The 19101-nt window shown below is 45.0% G+C and overlaps 1 protein-coding gene across 1 annotated transcript; it reads left to right on the plus strand.

Annotated features, from left to right (window-relative positions):
* Positions 1-4497: 4497 nt before the first annotated feature.
* Positions 4498-18504, plus strand: cds2 (CDP-diacylglycerol synthase (phosphatidate cytidylyltransferase) 2). The gene is made up of 13 exons (XM_083672737.1): positions 4498-4712; positions 7430-7572; positions 7951-8047; positions 8548-8645; positions 9441-9580; positions 10782-10840; positions 11482-11564; positions 12276-12363; positions 12730-12798; positions 12908-13060; positions 13287-13406; positions 13808-13911; positions 14392-18504. Exons 1-13 carry the CDS (start codon positions 4656-4658, stop codon positions 14528-14530), a joined length of 1350 nt encoding a protein of 449 aa, XP_083528863.1. The 5' UTR covers positions 4498-4655; the 3' UTR covers positions 14531-18504.
* The last annotated feature ends 597 nt before the right edge of the window (positions 18505-19101 follow it).

The following is a 19101-nucleotide window of genomic DNA, read 5'->3' on the forward strand; positions in this document are numbered from 1 at the left end:
GTAGTTAGCAGTGCCAAACAAAATAATCTTTACTTGAAAGAGTAGACAAAACAGGATACAAAAACACGGACTCAAGGCTCAAAACAAAAGGAGAGATTGCAGTCTCAAAACAGTACTCGTATACTTGTATACTTGCGCTCGTGAAGTGGCCAACAAACGGTGAAGACTAAGCGGGGAGTGAAGGGAAGTGAGGGTACATATAGTATGAATGACAATTACACACAGGTGCTAGGAATGAGTTTGTGATTGGCTGCCACAGTGGAAGGACGGAGGGAGACACCTCGGGACCGCACTGGGGAGCACGACCCCCAACAATAACCAGATATAATTGCTAATCCTAACAATATATGCTATTCTACAACAACATAGTCATCACTCATACAGTAACTCATAGCAATTTGCAGACCGACGATGGTTAGCTTGCATTCCAAAGCATGTCACATATGTGCAAAGAATGACATCCGTTGTAATGAAGTTAAATGTAAAGTAGACATTTTATGTCTTTGAGGAAACTTCCGCAAAATACCCGGGGCTGAAAGTGTAGCAGGGCGGTCTGGGAGGTCTGTTAGATGAGTTGGTTATCTTGCCACATCTCAGGACCCTTCGCCGTAGGTAAAGGATGAGGGAGGGGAAGATGGATGGCAGTTGCCAAACGGCCCACCGCTGCAGCTGTCAAAAGGCAAGGACTTGATTTTAGAGATGGCTGTTTCATTTCCCCTTGAACACCCACTCAGTAGTCCTGTGTGGAGCAAAATGCATCAGCACAGTGACAAAACACCATCATCAGCACTTAGCACAAATCAATATAAACACAGAAGACAAGGAAAAGGCCAGCAAGGGCAGCGTTTTAAGTTATGTACTACTTGAAAAAATAATGGAGCAAAACGATGCATTTGTGACATTCAAAATATACTGAAATATACTGAAAATGAAGCAAGATGAAAGATACTAAAGATTCTGAATCGTTTAGGGAAGTATTTCACAGACTCAAAAAGCCATAAGACATAAAAGGTACAAGATATACAGATGAATCAATCAAGAGGGTTTGTTTTATGGGTAAATGTTTTTTATGGTAGGTGTAAACACGTGTGTGTGTGTGTGTGTGTGTGTGTGTGTGTGTGTGTGTGTGTGTGTGTGTGTGTGTGTTCCCATGAGTCACTTTCCATTTGTATGCAAGTGGCACAGTGTGAATGAGTTACAGTACAGTGTGTGTTGGCAGCAGGGTCAGTGGGGTGAATGAAAAGAGTCCAGGGACATATCACTCTGGAGGGGATTGCAACAGAGAAAGAGAGGGGGGGGGGGGGGCGTGAAATGGAGCCATTTCTGCTGTGACCACCAGACAGATTTATTGAGAATACAGGAATGTGATCAATCCCAGGACCCGAGGCTGTGCCAAAGAGCCGTCCTTGATTCGTCTGTCTGACCCGCATGGCGGGGAGCGGTGCCGTCAGCAGATCTGATTCTTCTGGAGATGCATGCATAATTGAACTCGCGTTCTTCCTCACTGTGCTCCTGAGACCAGCTGCATTAATAAGGTCATAAATCTCGGACCACAGCAATCAACCAACACCTCGCTCATCCATGTTGCTGCTCCTCAACCCAATAAATAATTAGATTTCCACTTGAAACTGAATTAAAAGCTGTTTAACACTTCTCTGACCTTGACCTTTGCTTATCTGGTTCCCGGTAGCATTTTCTGGGACACTGGGTAATAAGTCAGAAGGGTCAGTATGATATGGTATAACAAAGTCATATTCAGCATCAAGGAGCTTTCTATTCAAACCTGCTAATCAGAGAATCATTTTCTCCACGACCAGGTGAAGCGACTTTAAAGACTCAGCACAAGTAAGGAAGGAGAGGCATGCATTTTTCTGCAAAATATGTCTCATGGAGAAACCTGCTGCTCAGGTGGTGCAAAGTGAAAGGACAATTAAACAATTGGTCCTGTCCTTAGTCATTGTCTCAGTGACTCTGTGAATGATCTTGTCTCGATTCTGCTCTGAATCAGTGTCAGCCCACTTTAAAAATTGTTTTCATTCATCGGTTCCCCTTTCACAATCTTTTCTCAGCCTCTCTCTCTCTCTCTCTGTCTCTCCCTCTCTCTGTCTCTCCCTCTCTCTCTCTCTCTCTCTCTGTCTCTCTCCCTCTCCCTCTCTCTGTCTCTCCCTCTCTCTGTCTCTCCCTCTCTCTGTCTTTCTCTGTCTCTGTCTCTGTCTCTGTCTCTGTCTCTGTCTCTCTGTCTCTCCCTCTCTCTGTCTCTGTCTCTGTCTCTCTCTCTCTCCTGCCCTTTCTTACCATTACCCTGGCACGCATGGCACCCTTTTCTCCACAGCTATATATAGACTTCTGCATTGCGGCTATCCCAGAGCCCTGTAATCGTGTGAGAGCTCCTGAGGAGCCTAAGCCCTGAAAATTCTGCCAGTCTCACACACAGCACAGGACAGGACAGGGCACCCTCATGCGTACGCAAGATACCCTGGCATGACTGGGCAAAGTCAAAGGCAACATATTGCAGCAGTAGAGTGAAGTACCGCCACAGGCCACATACACAGGTACAGACACAATAACACTGCAGTCATCATCCAAAATGGTGACCTCTCCATAATAGAGATACTTTTCATGCAACACGTAACTATAGCACCATTGCGAGAAGTTGTGTTTCAACTGTGTTTTTTTTAACGAAGAATGTGATTATTTATTATTTGTGAATTAGGATTCTGAAATTTCGGAGAGGTAAATCAGATACTGAGGATATGGAATTATTTGATCTTTACATCCCCAACATGTTAGCATAGCTAGCAATGGATGTATGATGCATATAGCACATACAACCACTCAAAACAACACACAGATTCAACAGTATGTACTTTACAGCAGGCTCAGAAAGGCAGGAATCTGACTCAGGGAATGCGGAATCTACAGTGATTGTGGGGTAGAAAGGCAGAGGATGGATAATACAGCTTGCAGAGGACCTTGAGGGAGGAATTCATGCTTGCACACATTACCACAGAGGTTGATTTATCTTCTTCAGCGCTGTAGGGGTCTTTCATGAGTCATAAATCTCCAGCACAATTGATTTATCTTGCAATCAAAGGATGTATATAAAATGCCTTAGAAATAAAGCAGTATTTACTGTATTACTGTTTCACATGAGAGTACTTCAAACCTTTCATCTGAAAAACGGAATGGTTTGAAAAAGCAAATACACTAAGATGCTTAGAAACGTAGCTGTCGTACTTAGTGTGCAACATTCCCCTTCCTTCACACTCGTATACAGCAGGAGGCCATTAAGTATTTATACTGCCAATGCCCCCCCCCGTCCCCCGTCCCCCGTCCCCCGTCCCCCGTCCCCCCCCGTCACGCCACAGTGCTGAAACACACCTCTGTGCTATCGGGGAGGGAGAGCACACGCGCACGCACACACAGTCAGTCCTCATTCAGCATATTTGTGGGCCTTTGCTGCCACTCGGTGTCATGAAAGTGAATTACAAAACAATTCAACAATTTAAAAGGGTAGATGCTAAGTGGGATCCTTGAGACGACCCTACTCTAGACCCGAACCCAACCTTTAACCCTACCCTTACCCCATCCCTAACCTTAACCATAACCATTATCTAACCCTAACCGTAACAATAACCCCTACCCTTACCCTAACCCTAATCTTAACCACAACCCTTATCTAACCCTAACCCTAACCTTAACCTTAACCTTAACCCCTGCCCTCACCCTAACCCCTAAGCCTAACCTTAACCATTTAAATTTCAACTTCAATTATGTCAGTTGGGTGAGTCGGGTCGTCCTAGGCATCCCACTTAGCATTTACTGTACCAATTTCAAAGGCTAGGAGAATATTAGTATTATGCAATTGAATTAAGGAATACCTGAACAGTATTGGATGACTTCTTAAAATGTTGTGCACTGACTACCCCACATCTGTCTAACTGCCACTGGCTGTGGCAGTTTAACAGTCTGTTATCAAAACTATATGCAGGCACTAGCACTTCATTGCTGCTTGCTTTCAGTTTGCTCACATTTTACATTTACATTTATGGCATTTAGCAGACGCCTTTATCCAAAGTGACTTACAACAAATACATTTGTAAGTGAATCATCTATCCATCAGTCATCATAAAGAAGTAATCAATGCTCAGACCAGGGGCCATTGGCAGTCACAATGCTAGAAAAAGATATTTTTATTCTTATTCTTATTATTTATTTATTTATTCTTATTCTTATTCTTATTTTTTATAACAGGAGAAAAACTTGTACAGGGGTTAGTGGGGGTGAAGAGGTCTATAGTAGACACTCGATTTAGGCCTAGGACAACAATACTATATCATCATAGAACCACATGTTTCATGTTCATACGCGTTTCACATCCAGCCAAACACAACATTTCAAAACGTTGCGACACTGAATGCCTCGCATGTCCACCTCGCAAAATTTTTTATCCGGGGGAGGGGCGACGTCATGATGCAGAGAGGGGGGACGTGCGACGGGACAGACTGTTTTTGTCGAACGGGAACGTCCGAAATTGTTGTTCATCCAGCTAGGAAAGGAAAGGTGCGAAGTCAACAGCCAAGCGAGCTGGAACAACTCTTCTTACACAAAACACAAGGATCTCCATTGTTTTGGTAGGCACAAGAGTTGCTAAAATGACAGAGCTACGGCACCGCGGAACAGCAGAACACGACCTACAATCCGAGGACAAGGTACGAGCCGCTAATGAAACAGCCTTTTTAGAAACAAATGCTAGACACTAAGCCGTGATGTGATCACCAGTGCTGCTGCTACTAGCTTAGCTAGTTAGCTACCTGCGGCTACTGCATTGCTCCAGTAGGCAATGACGAAAGGAGAAGACAGGATGAGATGGGGATGATCGAGTGATAATACCAGTTAGTTAGCTTAGCCAGCTGCTCTAGGCAATCTAGCTAGCTAAGCTAAGCTAACCCAGCAATATTGACTGTGGAAGTCATAGATAACGTTAGCTTAGTGTCGTGACTGAGACGTTCATCAACCCTCACCTGATGGAACAGCTAACCCAAGACCTAGTGGTCACGGTGTCACTGAACAAACAGCCAAGCTCACACTAGACTTTAAGCATACTCAAGGTAGCTGTGCTACAGGAGCTGTGCACCGGTGGACGTGATGAAGGGCGTGGTAGTTTTGCTTAATTTGTGCACCGCGATTTCCATAAAGAGTTCAAGAGGGCAGTTGGGGGTAGCTTGTCAGCTGGCAATTTGCCTAATTTCCCAAACAAGTTGGCTGGCTTGCTAGCGAACTCGCAGACGACTCAGGGGATAGTCAGTGATGCACACTTCACAGTGCATGTGTTGATCAGTTGGAATGAAATTGCCAACCAAGATGGAAGGATAATCCTAGTCAGTTACTAGGAAACAAAACGTGTAAAAGGACCTTGAATGATCTCTACTAGGCCAGGAGACATACCCCTCTCTCTCCAGCTGCACTGTCGACTGTTTTCTGGTCTTCAAACACACTGGGCATTGTGGACTCTATCAAATTTGCAGTGATTAAGCATGCTGAATTCCCCATTCCGATCCATTTCTTGCATTCCTCCTTTGAAGAATTTTCCATCCATTCATCTTGCATTTTGATCTGTAACATTAGTTTCACTCGATCTGGGTTGGTCTGCTGAGGAGAAAGCCAGTGATGACAGGCCTAACTGTGTTGGCCTCGGGCAGCCGTGTGTGATGCTGAGGTGGAAATAAGCTGCTGTTGCTCCCTGCCTCTGGTTTGGGTTCAGTTACCACTGCAGGAGGGGGGTCTGTCTGCAGCAGGGGGAGGCTGGTGGAGGTAGAAATCGGAGGACGGGCTCATTGTAATGCACGGAATGGAATGAGGGATTTCGACCTCCACCAGCCTCCCCGGCTGCAGGCACTGACTGAACTTTCTGTAGAAGACATAGTCATGTCTCGTTGCCCACGCATTTCTTGTAGAGAGTAGTTGTTTAGCAAATGGTGGCCTTGGGTTAGACATAATAGCCCTTGTAACTGCTTAATGAGAAGCGAGTGTATTAATAAAGGGGAGGGTCACATTTCCCTTTTCGTATAGTCTACAATGTTCAGTGTGTGCGTTGTGCATGTCTGTTAATGAGGATGGAATAAATAGCCTAATCACATACACTACGCTACTTAACATGGGCGAATGACATGCTGTTTCTAACGATGTGTGACCAAAGACAGAGGAGGGTGCTAGCCTACACCTTGTCTCACAGGGGAACATGAAAGGGGGGGGGGGGGTCTTCTCCAGGAAGGCAGAGTGTTGTTTATGTGAAAGGATGGGCTATTTTTAACTCTGGCTTCCTGACTGACGGATGTGGTCTCCATGGAAACCAGCGTACTCGGAGCTTCCATCAGCTTGATAGCTTGAGTGTGTGTGTGTGTGTGTGTGGGTGTGAGATACCAAGGCAGAAAGAGCCATCTGTTGAGTTAATGTGAGGTTAAGGTGTAATTTTAATTGTTAGAACTGAGAGAGAGAGAGGGAGAGAGAGGAGGGAGAGGAGGGACTATGGTGACATAATGGCTGCTTTCTTCTGATGACACATTTTGGTAGCTGTTGCCATGGAGAGGCAGAGGGTTGTCAGGATTCGTGCCACAACAACAAGCTCTCTAAGAACATCAGAGGGACCCACCCACACACACACACACACACCAACAATATTGATGTTTACTTGCAATGTTTTGGTTTATTGTGACACATGAATGAAAGTCAGAATGTATTGTCAGACACATATATATATATATATGCCATTTAGCTGACACTTTTATCCAAAGCGACTTACATTGCAGTGAGTGCATACATTTTTCAGTATATATGGTCCTAGTAGGAATCAAACCTACAACCTAAGCGTTATTAGCGCCATGCTCTACCCACTGAGCCACAGAGGACCACTGCGAACTGCGAGGACACATGTTACGGCTACTGGTTTGGGTTGCACTGGCAATCAGGCTATAGGCTAATCTATTTTAATATGATTAAAGGTGCAATCTGCCTATGTAACATTCAAGCTTTGATTGTCATGACTATGTTTAATTGGTAGCGATCAGGGAATGAGATCTTATGAAATGAATATAGAAAAGCGCTTTCTAAAATCCAGTGTCTAGACACACAGGTTTTTATTTCGTTGGCCTGGGATGTTCTAGAGGAGTGGACTCAGCTTTGTTCGCCTTTCTGTCTCCTGGTCGCTGTTATGTTATTACTAGGGAGGATGTTGTTGTTTGGTAACTTCGACCAGAATTTCGCCTCGTGGACCAGAGGTGGCAGATTTCCAACAGACTTACTCACACAGATGTTCCATCTTAAGCCAGACTATGAATTGCGTACTGAAACTTACAGTGGGCGTTCTTCACAGCGTGTTGTATGCTTATGTTCTCTCTCTCTCTCTACCTCTCTCTCTCTCTCTCTGTAGGGATCTGAGAATGAGTCCAAAGCAGACAAGGACGGGGCCTCGGACAGTGAGAACAAGGCAGACTCGGGGCTCCCAGATGTGCCTGTCCCCGCTGATGACACCCCAGAGGTCCTAAACAAAGCCCTGTCTGGACTCTCATCACGGTAACCAACCACAGCCTCTCGTTTTGGACACTGGACACAATGGAAGAACATGTTAAAACAACAGGCTATATTGTTTACAGGGGAAAAAACCAACAACAACAACCTATTCTCAAGTTACATAATGGCAATATTGATTTTGTCTACGTTAACTATCTCTTTATTGCTCCTCCACCCTTGTATGCTTTTTGGGGTCATGTTAGTTTAACCTTGTAGTATTCTGGTGGATGATTGATTGCTTCAGAAACGCCTGCTGTTTATCTAATATAGATTTTTCACCATCCATGCCATGGCCCACTGAATTTGAGGATGAATGTCTCTCTCTCTTTCTCTCTCTCTCTCTCTCTCTTGTGTGTGTGTGTGTGTGTGTCGTGTCCTCAGATGGAGGAACTGGTGGGTGCGAGGGATCCTGACGCTGGCCATGATCTCCTTCTTCTTCATCATCATCTACCTGGGCCCTATGGTGCTCATGATGATTGTAAGTGCTCCTCTTCCTCCTCCTCCTCCTCTAAGCCTCCTGCCTGCCTGTCTGTCTAGCCCTAATGGACTCGGGTGGGGGGGGGGGGGGCTCAGAGTGAAGCTCAGTGGAAATAACAAGGCTCTGCCTGGCAGCCCTGACCACCTGCTGGGAAGGGGGGAAGGCAGTGCACTTTTACACTGTTCTGTCCGCTTGCAGGAGGAACCATAGAACGAGACTAGAACTAGGTTCTCGTCAACGACGGTTGGGGATGAATGATGGTGATGTTGATGCATCATGCAGCTCAGAAGTTGCTTTGTTTTTATAGGAGATGTGTGTCGAAGGACTTTGGTTAAGACACAAACAAAACACTGCAGTGGAGGAAACACGATATAGCAATTGTCGGTTCAAGGATTGAACGATGTGTGGATGGTGATGTTTTTGTCTGGGTCTGTACTTGGGGGGGGGGGGGGGGGGGGCCTAGTATAATGTATAATATAATAATTCTGTTTCTCTTGCAGGTGATGTGTGTCCAGATCAAGTGCTTCCAAGAGATCATTACCATTGGCTACAACGTGTACCACTCCTACCACTTGCCTTGGTTCAGGACATTGAGCTGGTGAGAGACACACACACTGCTGTATGTGATTTCATGTCTGTGTGTCATTCCACATCATTGTACTGGAACAACCATTTTGATGACTAACTAGAGATCCTTCTTCTTTATGCTCGATTTCATTGCAGACTTCCTGAGGTTTGTTGTTGGGCTGGGCGAAGTTCGTTCAGCTTACCGTATTGATCTGGATTATTAAACCAACAAACAGAAAGACATTTTATCTGTCATCTTGGTGACATAAATGGATCAATATGCGAGTAGCTAGAAGTCGTAGAGGTTATTATTTAGCAACTGTAGTGTTGAGAGTTGGTATTTGGAGTATGCTAGCTCGTTCAGTGGTCCTGCCATTCACTATACTGTGAGACCTGGTGGAACAACTGAAACATACCTTATTCTGTCTAAAACACCATTTTCATCACTAGCTAATAGACACCCTATATGTCCCCCCCCCCCCCAAAGTGAAAGCGGACCCCAGGTTTTTTTGAGCATGCATAGTGAATGTTCAGTCTGATGCTGTCTAGCGGGGAATTATGAGATGACTAGAGTATATGTTTAGACTTGTATAACCGTCATGATGGCTAGTCATAGGATTTTTTTTTTTTTGCTTTGTGAATACTTGTATGTGCTTGTGATGAATACTCTAGCTGACTAGCTTACGTTCAAAGACAGAATGTTTTCTAACAGCAGTGACTCTGCTGCCGCCCACAGGGCCCGATGGCTGAATGTGTAGTTGCTGCTCTGTGTTGCATCTGCTCCTGTCTAACCTCCCCCGCCCCCCCCCCCTCCACTCCCCCTCAGGTACTTCCTGCTGTGTGTCAACTACTTCTTCTATGGTGAGACCGTGACAGACTACTTCTTCTCTCTGGTGCAGAAGGAGGATGCGCTGCGCATCCTCAGCAAATACCACCGCTTCATCTCCTTTGCCCTCTACCTCACAGGTGAGAGAGGGAGGGAGGGAGAGAGAGAGGGAGGGAGGAAGGAAGGGAGAGGGAGGGGGGGGGGAGAGAGAGAGAGGGGGAGAGAGACACACACACACACACACACAGAGACAGAGAAACAAAGACTTCAGACCTTTATTTCCCAACCCTGAACTGTTAGCTACGGTTTGCTCTTATATGGCATATACTATACCCACAAAAAAAAAAAAAAGATTATTTTTAAAAGGATATTGTACCAAATGGTAGTTACGATATCCATATAGATAACCATATGTATCTGACAGTGATCCCTGCGTCTGTGACCAACGGGCGGTCTAAAGGTTCGGTACAGGGTTGAAACGGCACAGTAAAGGTCCCAGTGCTGCTGTGTTCCTGACAGCACCTCACTTGCCAGTCTGTTTCAGTCAGGCAGGTTATGCTGCAGTGTGACAGTTGATGGCAAACAGGATGTGGTGAGACATTTGTATGTCTCACTGCTGTTCCTGGCGCACACACACACACACACACACACACACAGCTCTGTAACGCCTCCCTTTGGTTATGCATAAAAACCTGAGGTTAGGCTTTTAATGTAATGGTGTCATCCCCCATGTGCTAGATAATACAGGAGGAGGAGTCGAGTCTTACAGAATGAAGTTATATGAAAGACAACTTTTATTCTTCTACGTCAAATGCAGCCTAGAACAAAAATGGATGTGAATCGAGTCCTAAACCGAATTATGGTCACATTGGCACGGCTTGATCTAATTTATTTGATTCAATAAAATTGTCATACCCTCTGAGGTCCCCCTCCCCCCCCTGTTTTGATATAGCCTAGATATGAATAGAATCTTTGAACGTTTAAGAAATGAAGAGATACATGCTACACTTTCATGTGATGACGTCATTAGTGCGTCACTCTTATGAAGTGAGCTGGTGATGGAATGTAGCTCGGATTTCTAAGAAGGATTCGACTCGACTGCCCTTAATTTGACAACAGGGAAAGCTGTATACCCTAATTTCACACTACAGGGACGGTCTGAGCTAAGCTGAGCTGTACTGAAACTGTACTGGACTGGCCTGGTTACGCGTCCACCATTGTTGTTGGAAAGGGCAATATGTTAAAAGGAACCCTGTTGTGTGTGTGTGTGTGTGTGTGTGTGTGTGTAATTCCCTTATGTGGTGAAAATATGCTGACTCTTCTCCTCCTCTCTGTGTGCAGGTTTCTGCATGTTTGTGCTGAGCCTGGTGAAGAAGCACTACCGCCTGCAGTTCTACATGGTGAGTGTGTTGCTGGGTCTACAGTATGCTCCCTACCCCTCCCCCCTCCCCTCCCCTCCTCCCCAGTTACATTATTGATGGGGCCTAGCAACATGGAGGCCCTCCAGCCCAGCAGGCAACAGGACCAGGTCCAAAAGCACAGACCTCTCATTTATCTACTGCTGCTGCTTGGCCTGGTCTGGTCTTGCTTGGGTTTAGGACACAGGACAGAGACAGATAGCTGCTGGGAAACGCACCCCGCAATAACACATCCGTCAGCACCCCGCTGCAACAACGCTATCCATCAGTGGGCAGCACTGAGTGCTAAACAGCACACACTGCAATAACAGTTGTAGATTCATTGTGCTGTGGGCCAAACACCTCACACTGGCTTGTCACCTTAGACCACAAGAAAGACTGCCACACCGCACATCCTAGTGTGGTCCTGAGTGGCTTGATTGGCAGAGCATAGTGTGCTAGCAACGCTAAAGTTGTGGGTTCGATTCCCGCTTGGGACCATGTATACAACAAAATGGATGCACTCACTGTAATGTAAGTGGCTTTGGATAAAAAAATAAAAAAATAAAAAAAAAACAGTCAGCTACAGCACATGGCGTATGTGATATGTCATGGCTCTCCCTGCCTCTGCTCTTGGTCCCTAGTTCGGCTGGACTCACGTGACTCTGCTGATCGTGGTGACCCAGTCCCACCTCATCATCCACAACCTGTTTGAGGGAATGATCTGGTAAGCCCTTGTCTCTTTCTCTGTGTCTCTCTGTCTCTGTCTCTGTCTGTCTCTCTCTGTCTCCCTCTGTCTCTCTCTCCCTCCCGCCGTCTCTCTCTCTCTCTCTCTCTCTCTCTCTCTCTGTCTCTGTCTCTGTCTCCTTCCCTCTCCACAGCATGACTAACGCAACAGACAAATGAAATCACATCTTCATCCACAATTGGATTTCCCACTGTATGGGACTGCAAATGGAATCAAACATTTGGGCTGATTGGGTTTCTCTCTGAGCTTTAATGCAGGGGAGTGTCTATTCACTTAAAGCCCACTCTCTCCCATCTGCAGATAGCGGACAGACAGCAGTGTGGAAAGTCTATTAGCTGATTACATTACAATTGAGATGTTCACGGTCTTAAGCATGTGACGAGAGTCGTGCATACTGTACCTTAAAGGTTTCCCAAGGCCATGGTTGGAGGGAGGGTTTGTTTTACTTTTTTTATTTATTTTTATTTATACATTTATGGCATTTTAGCAGACGCCTTTATCCAAAGCGACTTACAACAAAAAGCAATTTCCAACCCAAGCCTTGAACCAGTGATCTCTTACTGATGAGGCAGTGTTCTTTGCAGAGAGCCACCACCATTTTGTAAGCAGCGTCAGAGATGTGGGATTTGAAAGACCACATTTTGATGTTAACCCCCCCCCCCCCCCCCGGTTCTCTCTCTATCTTCACAGGTTCATCGTGCCCATCTCCTGTGTCATCTGCAATGACATCATGGCCTACATGTTTGGTTTCTTCTTCGGGCGCACCCCGCTCATCAAGGTCGGTAACGCTGCCTGCCCCCCGTCACACAAACCACCGTGTTCGTCAACAAACGTGACACGATTTTGAATTTCTGCCGTATCGTCGAGTCGAGCAGATAAACGCAACGCCGGGCCACACACTCACGGGAAGCGCTGCAGTTTCCATTCGTCTTCGCTCGCGTTGCCATGCCTCCACCATCGTTCCAACCGTGAACAATAATATTGTCTATCGTATATTTTCCTAAGTCATATCGCCGCTGAGAAAATGTTGATATTGCCGCACTTAGAATGTCAAAGACACTGTTGGATGCACTTTCACAAGGGATATCATGAGTAACACAAAGTAACCCTAACCCTGTCACTGTTAAAATGGTTGTCCTTGCAGTTGTCCCCTAAGAAGACCTGGGAAGGCTTCATTGGAGGGTTTTTCTCCACTGTCTTGTTTGGGATCCTGGTAAGAAATCAGTACAATACAATGCAATTTAGTCTTTATGAGGTTCATGTTGCTGCCAGAGGAGCCAACCCTCTCTCTCTCTCCCCCCCCCCCCCCCTCCCCCCCTCAGCTGTCCTATGTGATGGCAGGCTACAGCTTCTTTGTGTGTCCTGTGGAGTTCAACAACGACTCCAACAGCTTTGAGGTGGACTGTGAGCCGCCTGAGCTGTTCCAGCTGCAGGACTACACCCTGCCAGCCATGCTGGAGTCTGTCACTGGATGGGTGAGCCTGACCTGACCTGTCTGTCTGTCTGTCTGTCTGACCTGTCTGTCTGTCTGACCTGATCTGTCGGTCTGACCTGTCTGCCTGACCTGTCTGTCTGTCTGCCTGACCTGTCTGTCTGTTTTGTCTGACTGCTACTCTGATGTCATACCTATGTGTCCCTGTTTACCCTCAATGCTAAGACACAGTGTTTAAACCCCCCCCCCTTCCTTCTCCCTCTCTGCAGACCACGGTGCGCCTCTACCCGTTCCAGATCCACAGCATCGCCCTGTCTGCCTTCGCCTCCATCATGGGACCCTTCGGAGGCTTCTTCGCCAGTGGCTTCAAGAGGGCCTTCAAGATCAAGGTGGGTGTGAGAGGAGACTGACTCAGATCACACAGCGACACCTCTCTACTGTGACCTTAGTGCTCTGGTGTAATTACTGAAACTGAGTGGGGAGAGACGAAAGGGACTTTTTTTTTTTGACCAGCATCGACATCCCTAAAACGGACCCTGACCTTAACCGTAACCAAATGTCAACCAATTTGGAAGTTAAAATATTAGTTTGCTGGTTTCTGTTCCTGTTTTAAAAAATAAATAAATAAAAAAATCCCCTAACTCAGTAACCAAGAGACTGTGTCACTCACAGTTGAATGCAGGTTGTGCCCATTTGGCAAGTCTTTGACATTGTCGTCTGTGCCCCCCTGTGCCCCTTCTGTGCCCCCCTGTGCCCCTTCTGTGCTCACTCGCTCCCGCTGCTGTTCTAGGACTTTGCCAACACCATCCCGGGCCACGGCGGCATCATGGACCGCTTCGACTGCCAGTACCTCATGGCCACGTTCGTCAACGTCTACATCGCCAGTTTCATCAGGTGACCTTTCAATCTCCCGATCTCGCCGTCACGTACAAGCGGTAGTTTGTGGTGCCTAGAGACACAGTCACATTTTTTAATGGATTTGCCCGACAATCCAGGTTAAGCTGTTGAGGAAAAGAGCATACGTTACTGAAGTGTAGGGTAGAGTGCATTTGATTAAATCCCCTGGGGGTGGAAATTCATTTTCAGCAGCAGATATACAAAGGATTACATTACAAGGGATCACACATAAAAACAGACAGTACAAATAGAGGAGATAGAGATGGAGAATAGTCACTGCAGCTTGTCACTACGGGTGGAAGTCCGAACTCGAGATCCGCACGCGTAACTCAAATCATCGCCCACATTTTCCCACAGACATCCATGTAAGATTCACGGGAATATCGGAGTGACGTGCACAGATCTCGGGGGTTGGATTTCCATCTCTATGTGTATGTAATCCATTGTGTCATGATCTCTCTCTCTCTCTCTCTCCAGGGGCCCCAACCCCACCAAAGTGATCCAGCAGCTCCTCGCCCTGCGTCTGGACCAGCAGCTCTACATCTTCAACTCTCTAAAGACCCACCTGACAGAGAAGGGTCTGCTCTCCCTCACGGGGGAAGAGCTAGCAGCCTAGGCCCCCGGGACAGCTCATCCAACAGGGGACGCAGAGAGGGGAAGAGAAACAGACCCATGGAGGAGGAGGGGGTGACCAACTGTGTGAGCAACAACACATCAGAGAGAAAACCATAACTAAAGCCTTGGGTCATTCCATTTCATGTGTGTGTGTGTGTGTGTGAGTGAGTGATTTTGAAAGAGTTTGTGTGTGAGTGAGAGAAAGAAAGTGTCTTTCATTCTGTCAGTGTTTCAGGTTGGGTCTGCGAGTTACTGTATGGGTTAATTTTTCACGTCAGCCATAGTATACTTACTTCCACAGTGATGCCACTTGTCACATAATGAGGTCAGCTCTACATTTCCATGTGTAAACCAGGATATCCTCTACCTATAAATGTGTGTGTGAATATTTTATGGTACATATTATATTTTTTATTTTTGTTTTAATGCACTGCTCGACATGCTCACACTGTAGCTTATGTGTTGTAAGTGTTCTGTATTTATATATGATATTGTTGGTTGAGTTTCGTTCCATTACGTCACTGTGTTGTTGTTGTTGTTGTTGTTGTTGCTGCGTCTCTGTGGGGCATATCATGTCATGCATACCTGTGTATTCCTCATTCTTCACTTCACCGCCTTTTCACAGCCAGCCAAATCCGTTTACCTGCAGTTCACGACGTGGGGGGGTAGAACCGTTCTAGGTTGCGAGCAGCTAAATGTGGAGCCGAACGCGAGGGATTTGTCAGGATTATCGAATAATGTCATAAGAGAGCGTTACCAAAATGGAGGTCAAGGTTAAACCGATTCCTGGAGAGCGACGGGGGGGATACAGATTTATAAAAATGTCTCTGTGACTAAAAAGAATGATGTATAGGGAGCGGTGCTGGTTGAGATGTTCACGATTCCCATCAAAAACGATCTGCCTTAATGTTAAACCATTGTGATCTCCTATTGTTGGGTGAATGGTGAGTAAAGTTTGGAGCCACGGTCATTTTAATGCTATACCAACATGTTAAGAACCGTGATTATAATCAGATAATTACTTGTTAAGGGTCCTTTTCAATCTGAGTGCGTCGATGACCGCTACTGTTCAGGTTCTCATAAGAAAGGGTGATATACCGTAGGACTAAATCATTATTGTTTCCCTCACTTAGTGTCGTTTTTAAAATGGCCGCCAGGGGCCACATATATAGGACCGTCATAACAAAACGAGCTGGGCGACGCTTCCAGGGACGGAGATGCAACAGGCTGGAGAATTTACACTGCGGAGTTGATCGCGATCGTCGCATACGCTCTGCCGTCTTATGTCGGAGGACAGTGACACGAGTGGACATTCTCGCTCCCTCTCGCTCACTACAATCTAAGTTGCTCTGTTTTTTTTTACCATATCACAAAGTCTACCGTTCACTGCTACAGTATAGTGTTCAATGGGAAACGCTCCGATGGTGAAAGGGGGGGGGGGTCATGTGATGGTAACGTGGTGGAGTTGTTACGATTGGCCTAGTATGTGTTGGATGCACGCTAGCCGTTTTTTTTGCAAGTCTGCTCCAGTTAATCTCACCGCATGCTACCACGATAGCCTGTGCCACTCTCTGTGTGTGTCACGCACGATGGGCCCAGTTCTAACTTGAGATCTGTGCATGTCACTTGGGACTTTTGCACCAATCTGTTAAAGGCACGATCAATGCAATGATCTGTGTGAAACTGTTGTGTTATGGGTGTACACATGTAAGTTATCATGTGCATTTCAAGTTAGAATTGGGTTCTAATACCCCCCCCCCCCCCCCCCCAATCAGTAGGCCTTGTACACACCTATACCGTAATCAGTGTTACCATGATTGAAGACAATAGATTTTTTCTAAAGGTTTTTAATGCAGTCCTGTGTATGTGTTTGTTTGCCATGACGAGATCAAGGAACTTGTTGTGGTTATGGTTCCGACATAAAGACTTACACTTCTCATGGTTTGTATCCAATGTTGTGTTCATTTTCAAAAGGATCAGTAGAAAACGCCGTACCTACGGGAGGAAATCACACTTAAGGCGTCATAGTGAAACCGGAGGCGTTATCTTTCGGGCGAATCTGAGGGATGAGGGTGTGTGTTCATTTGAAGAGATGAGCCTTTGGCATACTCTGACCCAGATGCATTGATTATCTCACCACAAATTTACTGCCCAATCACACAGTGCCACATAAGAGTAACCCTCCACCCTCCAGACGTCATACGCTGACTGACTGCGAACAGTCCCTTATTATGTCAGGATTCGGCTCGTATTGTACAATTCAATAATCCACTGCCATTCAATGGGAGTTTCAAGTCACAGCCTACGATATCTATCAATAGGAAGCAGATGAAGGAGTTACCTCAGTGGTGTCAGTGAAGGTGTCTGATGGTAGAAAACAAAATATAGCCACAAAGGTTGTTAAATGGCCATACGGGATCATTACTAAGAGTAGGTTGTTAAAGATGTTCACAGAAAAAGGACAGTATGTTTTTATGGTTAAACCTCACAGCATGTCTCTTCAATTGATCTGGTGTTTAGAGTTGGGATTCACAGACTGTAATGACATTTGTTTTTTTGTGGGACCGCATCATCAGGAATAGGTCAAGATATCCACTGTCATGTCTCTGTTTCATATCCTTTTCATCCTATCATCACCGTTTGTAGGCTGTACAGATACCTTCTGGGTTCAAATGGTATTTGAAATCATTTAAAATGCTGATCTGTGCTTGATTGTTTGTTTGCCTGGTGCAGTTGAACGAATGGAATAGTCCCGAAAGTGCAAACCCTGCCCATCTGGGATTCCAGGCAAGCTCAAGCAAACGCTTGAGTATTTTAAAGGATTTCAAATACTATTTGACCCAGGACTGATACCTTTCTCGATCTTATTGCCATGAATACACACACTCATACGCCATGAATGCATAGAATTGCTCCTATCGTTTATGTAGTTATATTTTGAGGACGTCCTGTCAATCTCTTTCTTACCTTGAATTATTGTCATTCAGTTGACTTGTGTTGTACTGTATCGTAGTTATCTTTGTTTTTCTCAAATATTATTCAAAGCTATCTGTTATAAATCCAGGTGTTTCAGAAATATGTTCTATATCCTTTTGCATTTGGTAAAGTTACATACTTTACACATTTGACATTCTAATTTAACATTCAGGCCATGACATCCTTAGGACTAGAGGAAAGAGTATTGTTCAAATAAAGTCTGTCTATTTTTTCGTTATTGCTGTGGTATCTGGTGCATTAGCTAGTGTTGTACTCCCCCAATAATAGGCTGTTCTCTGTGTAAGCTTGTGCGTGCTAGAAGCTCTTGTGTGCTATCTGTTGCTGTGCAGGTCCAAGCAACATGGAGCATAACGTGACAATTCACAAGTTAGATCAGAAGTGGTGGCTGTTTTATCTGCATCCGGCAGGTGCCAAGATGAATATTGCCTGACTGGTTGCACTCATATAAAGCCAATAGCCATAATATGGGTTTATACCCATCAATGGTTGCACCAGTGATAAAAGAGGGTAAATGTACTTAGACTTCATTGGTTCAAACACTATAATCTGATGTTGGTGCCAAAGGTATTACATTTGCTTTAATGGAGAGCCCTTTAGTCTACTGAACATCTGCCAATATTGCACTTAAGCAGAAGGGTCGTTCCTTGCTGTTCGATACATTCCATCCTCCAAGGTTGAAAGAAAATGACTTTGGGGAGATACGTAATACTACAGTATACGAATGATACGCGTAGGATATTTCCCTCATGAATTAGGTCGACGATCTTTCAATAGACCTCAATTATACCGTGTCCGAAATACCACTGTGCAACACAATTCTATTTTATTAGGAGAACGTGCATTTTTATCAAGCTAGGACATGGGAATGTATGGGAGATCTGCTGTTTGGCTGTCACACAAACAATCCTCGTGGGTCTTATTTGCTTTTGTTATGATAGACTCTTCTATAAATATATATATATAAATATATATATATAAATATATATATATATATATATATATATATATATATATATATATATATGCGCTTGGTGTACTATGATTTATCGTTATTATTATTGTTCAATGGTGCAATGAGTTGTGTTCAAATGTATTAGTAGTTTAGTAGAAACACTTCAAGTTATTTCTTTTATGATGAAACATTTGCTTTGCCTTCAGTAAATGCCCTGTTCATTTGTTAGATGACAATAAAAGGAAAACCTATGTGGTTTGTGTGTGTCTGTATTTTTCTTTCACCATGTATAAACATCTTAGTTCCCTATCTGTTAGCTCCAGATATTGATAATTGATTATATCTATAAATGGGAAGTTGATGTTAGGCTCTTGATTTCACTGACAGGGCTTTCAACATAGTAATCAGTGTGATCTAAGCTGAACAGAAAAACACTTTTACACTGAATCACAGTATAACATTCCTAAATGCTTCACGCTTCACCCTCACTACCCCCCCTATACTAACCCTAACCCCAACCCCAGAGACCTCTTCACCCCTGCTACCCCCCTGTACAAGTTCTCTCCTGCTAATAAAATAACAAGTAAATAAATGAAAAAACGACTGCCAATGGCCCCTGATGA

This window comes from Argentina silus (genome assembly GCF_951799395.1).
Source record: "Argentina silus genome assembly, chromosome: 7".
Classification (NCBI taxonomy): Eukaryota; Metazoa; Chordata; class Actinopteri; order Argentiniformes; family Argentinidae; genus Argentina; species Argentina silus.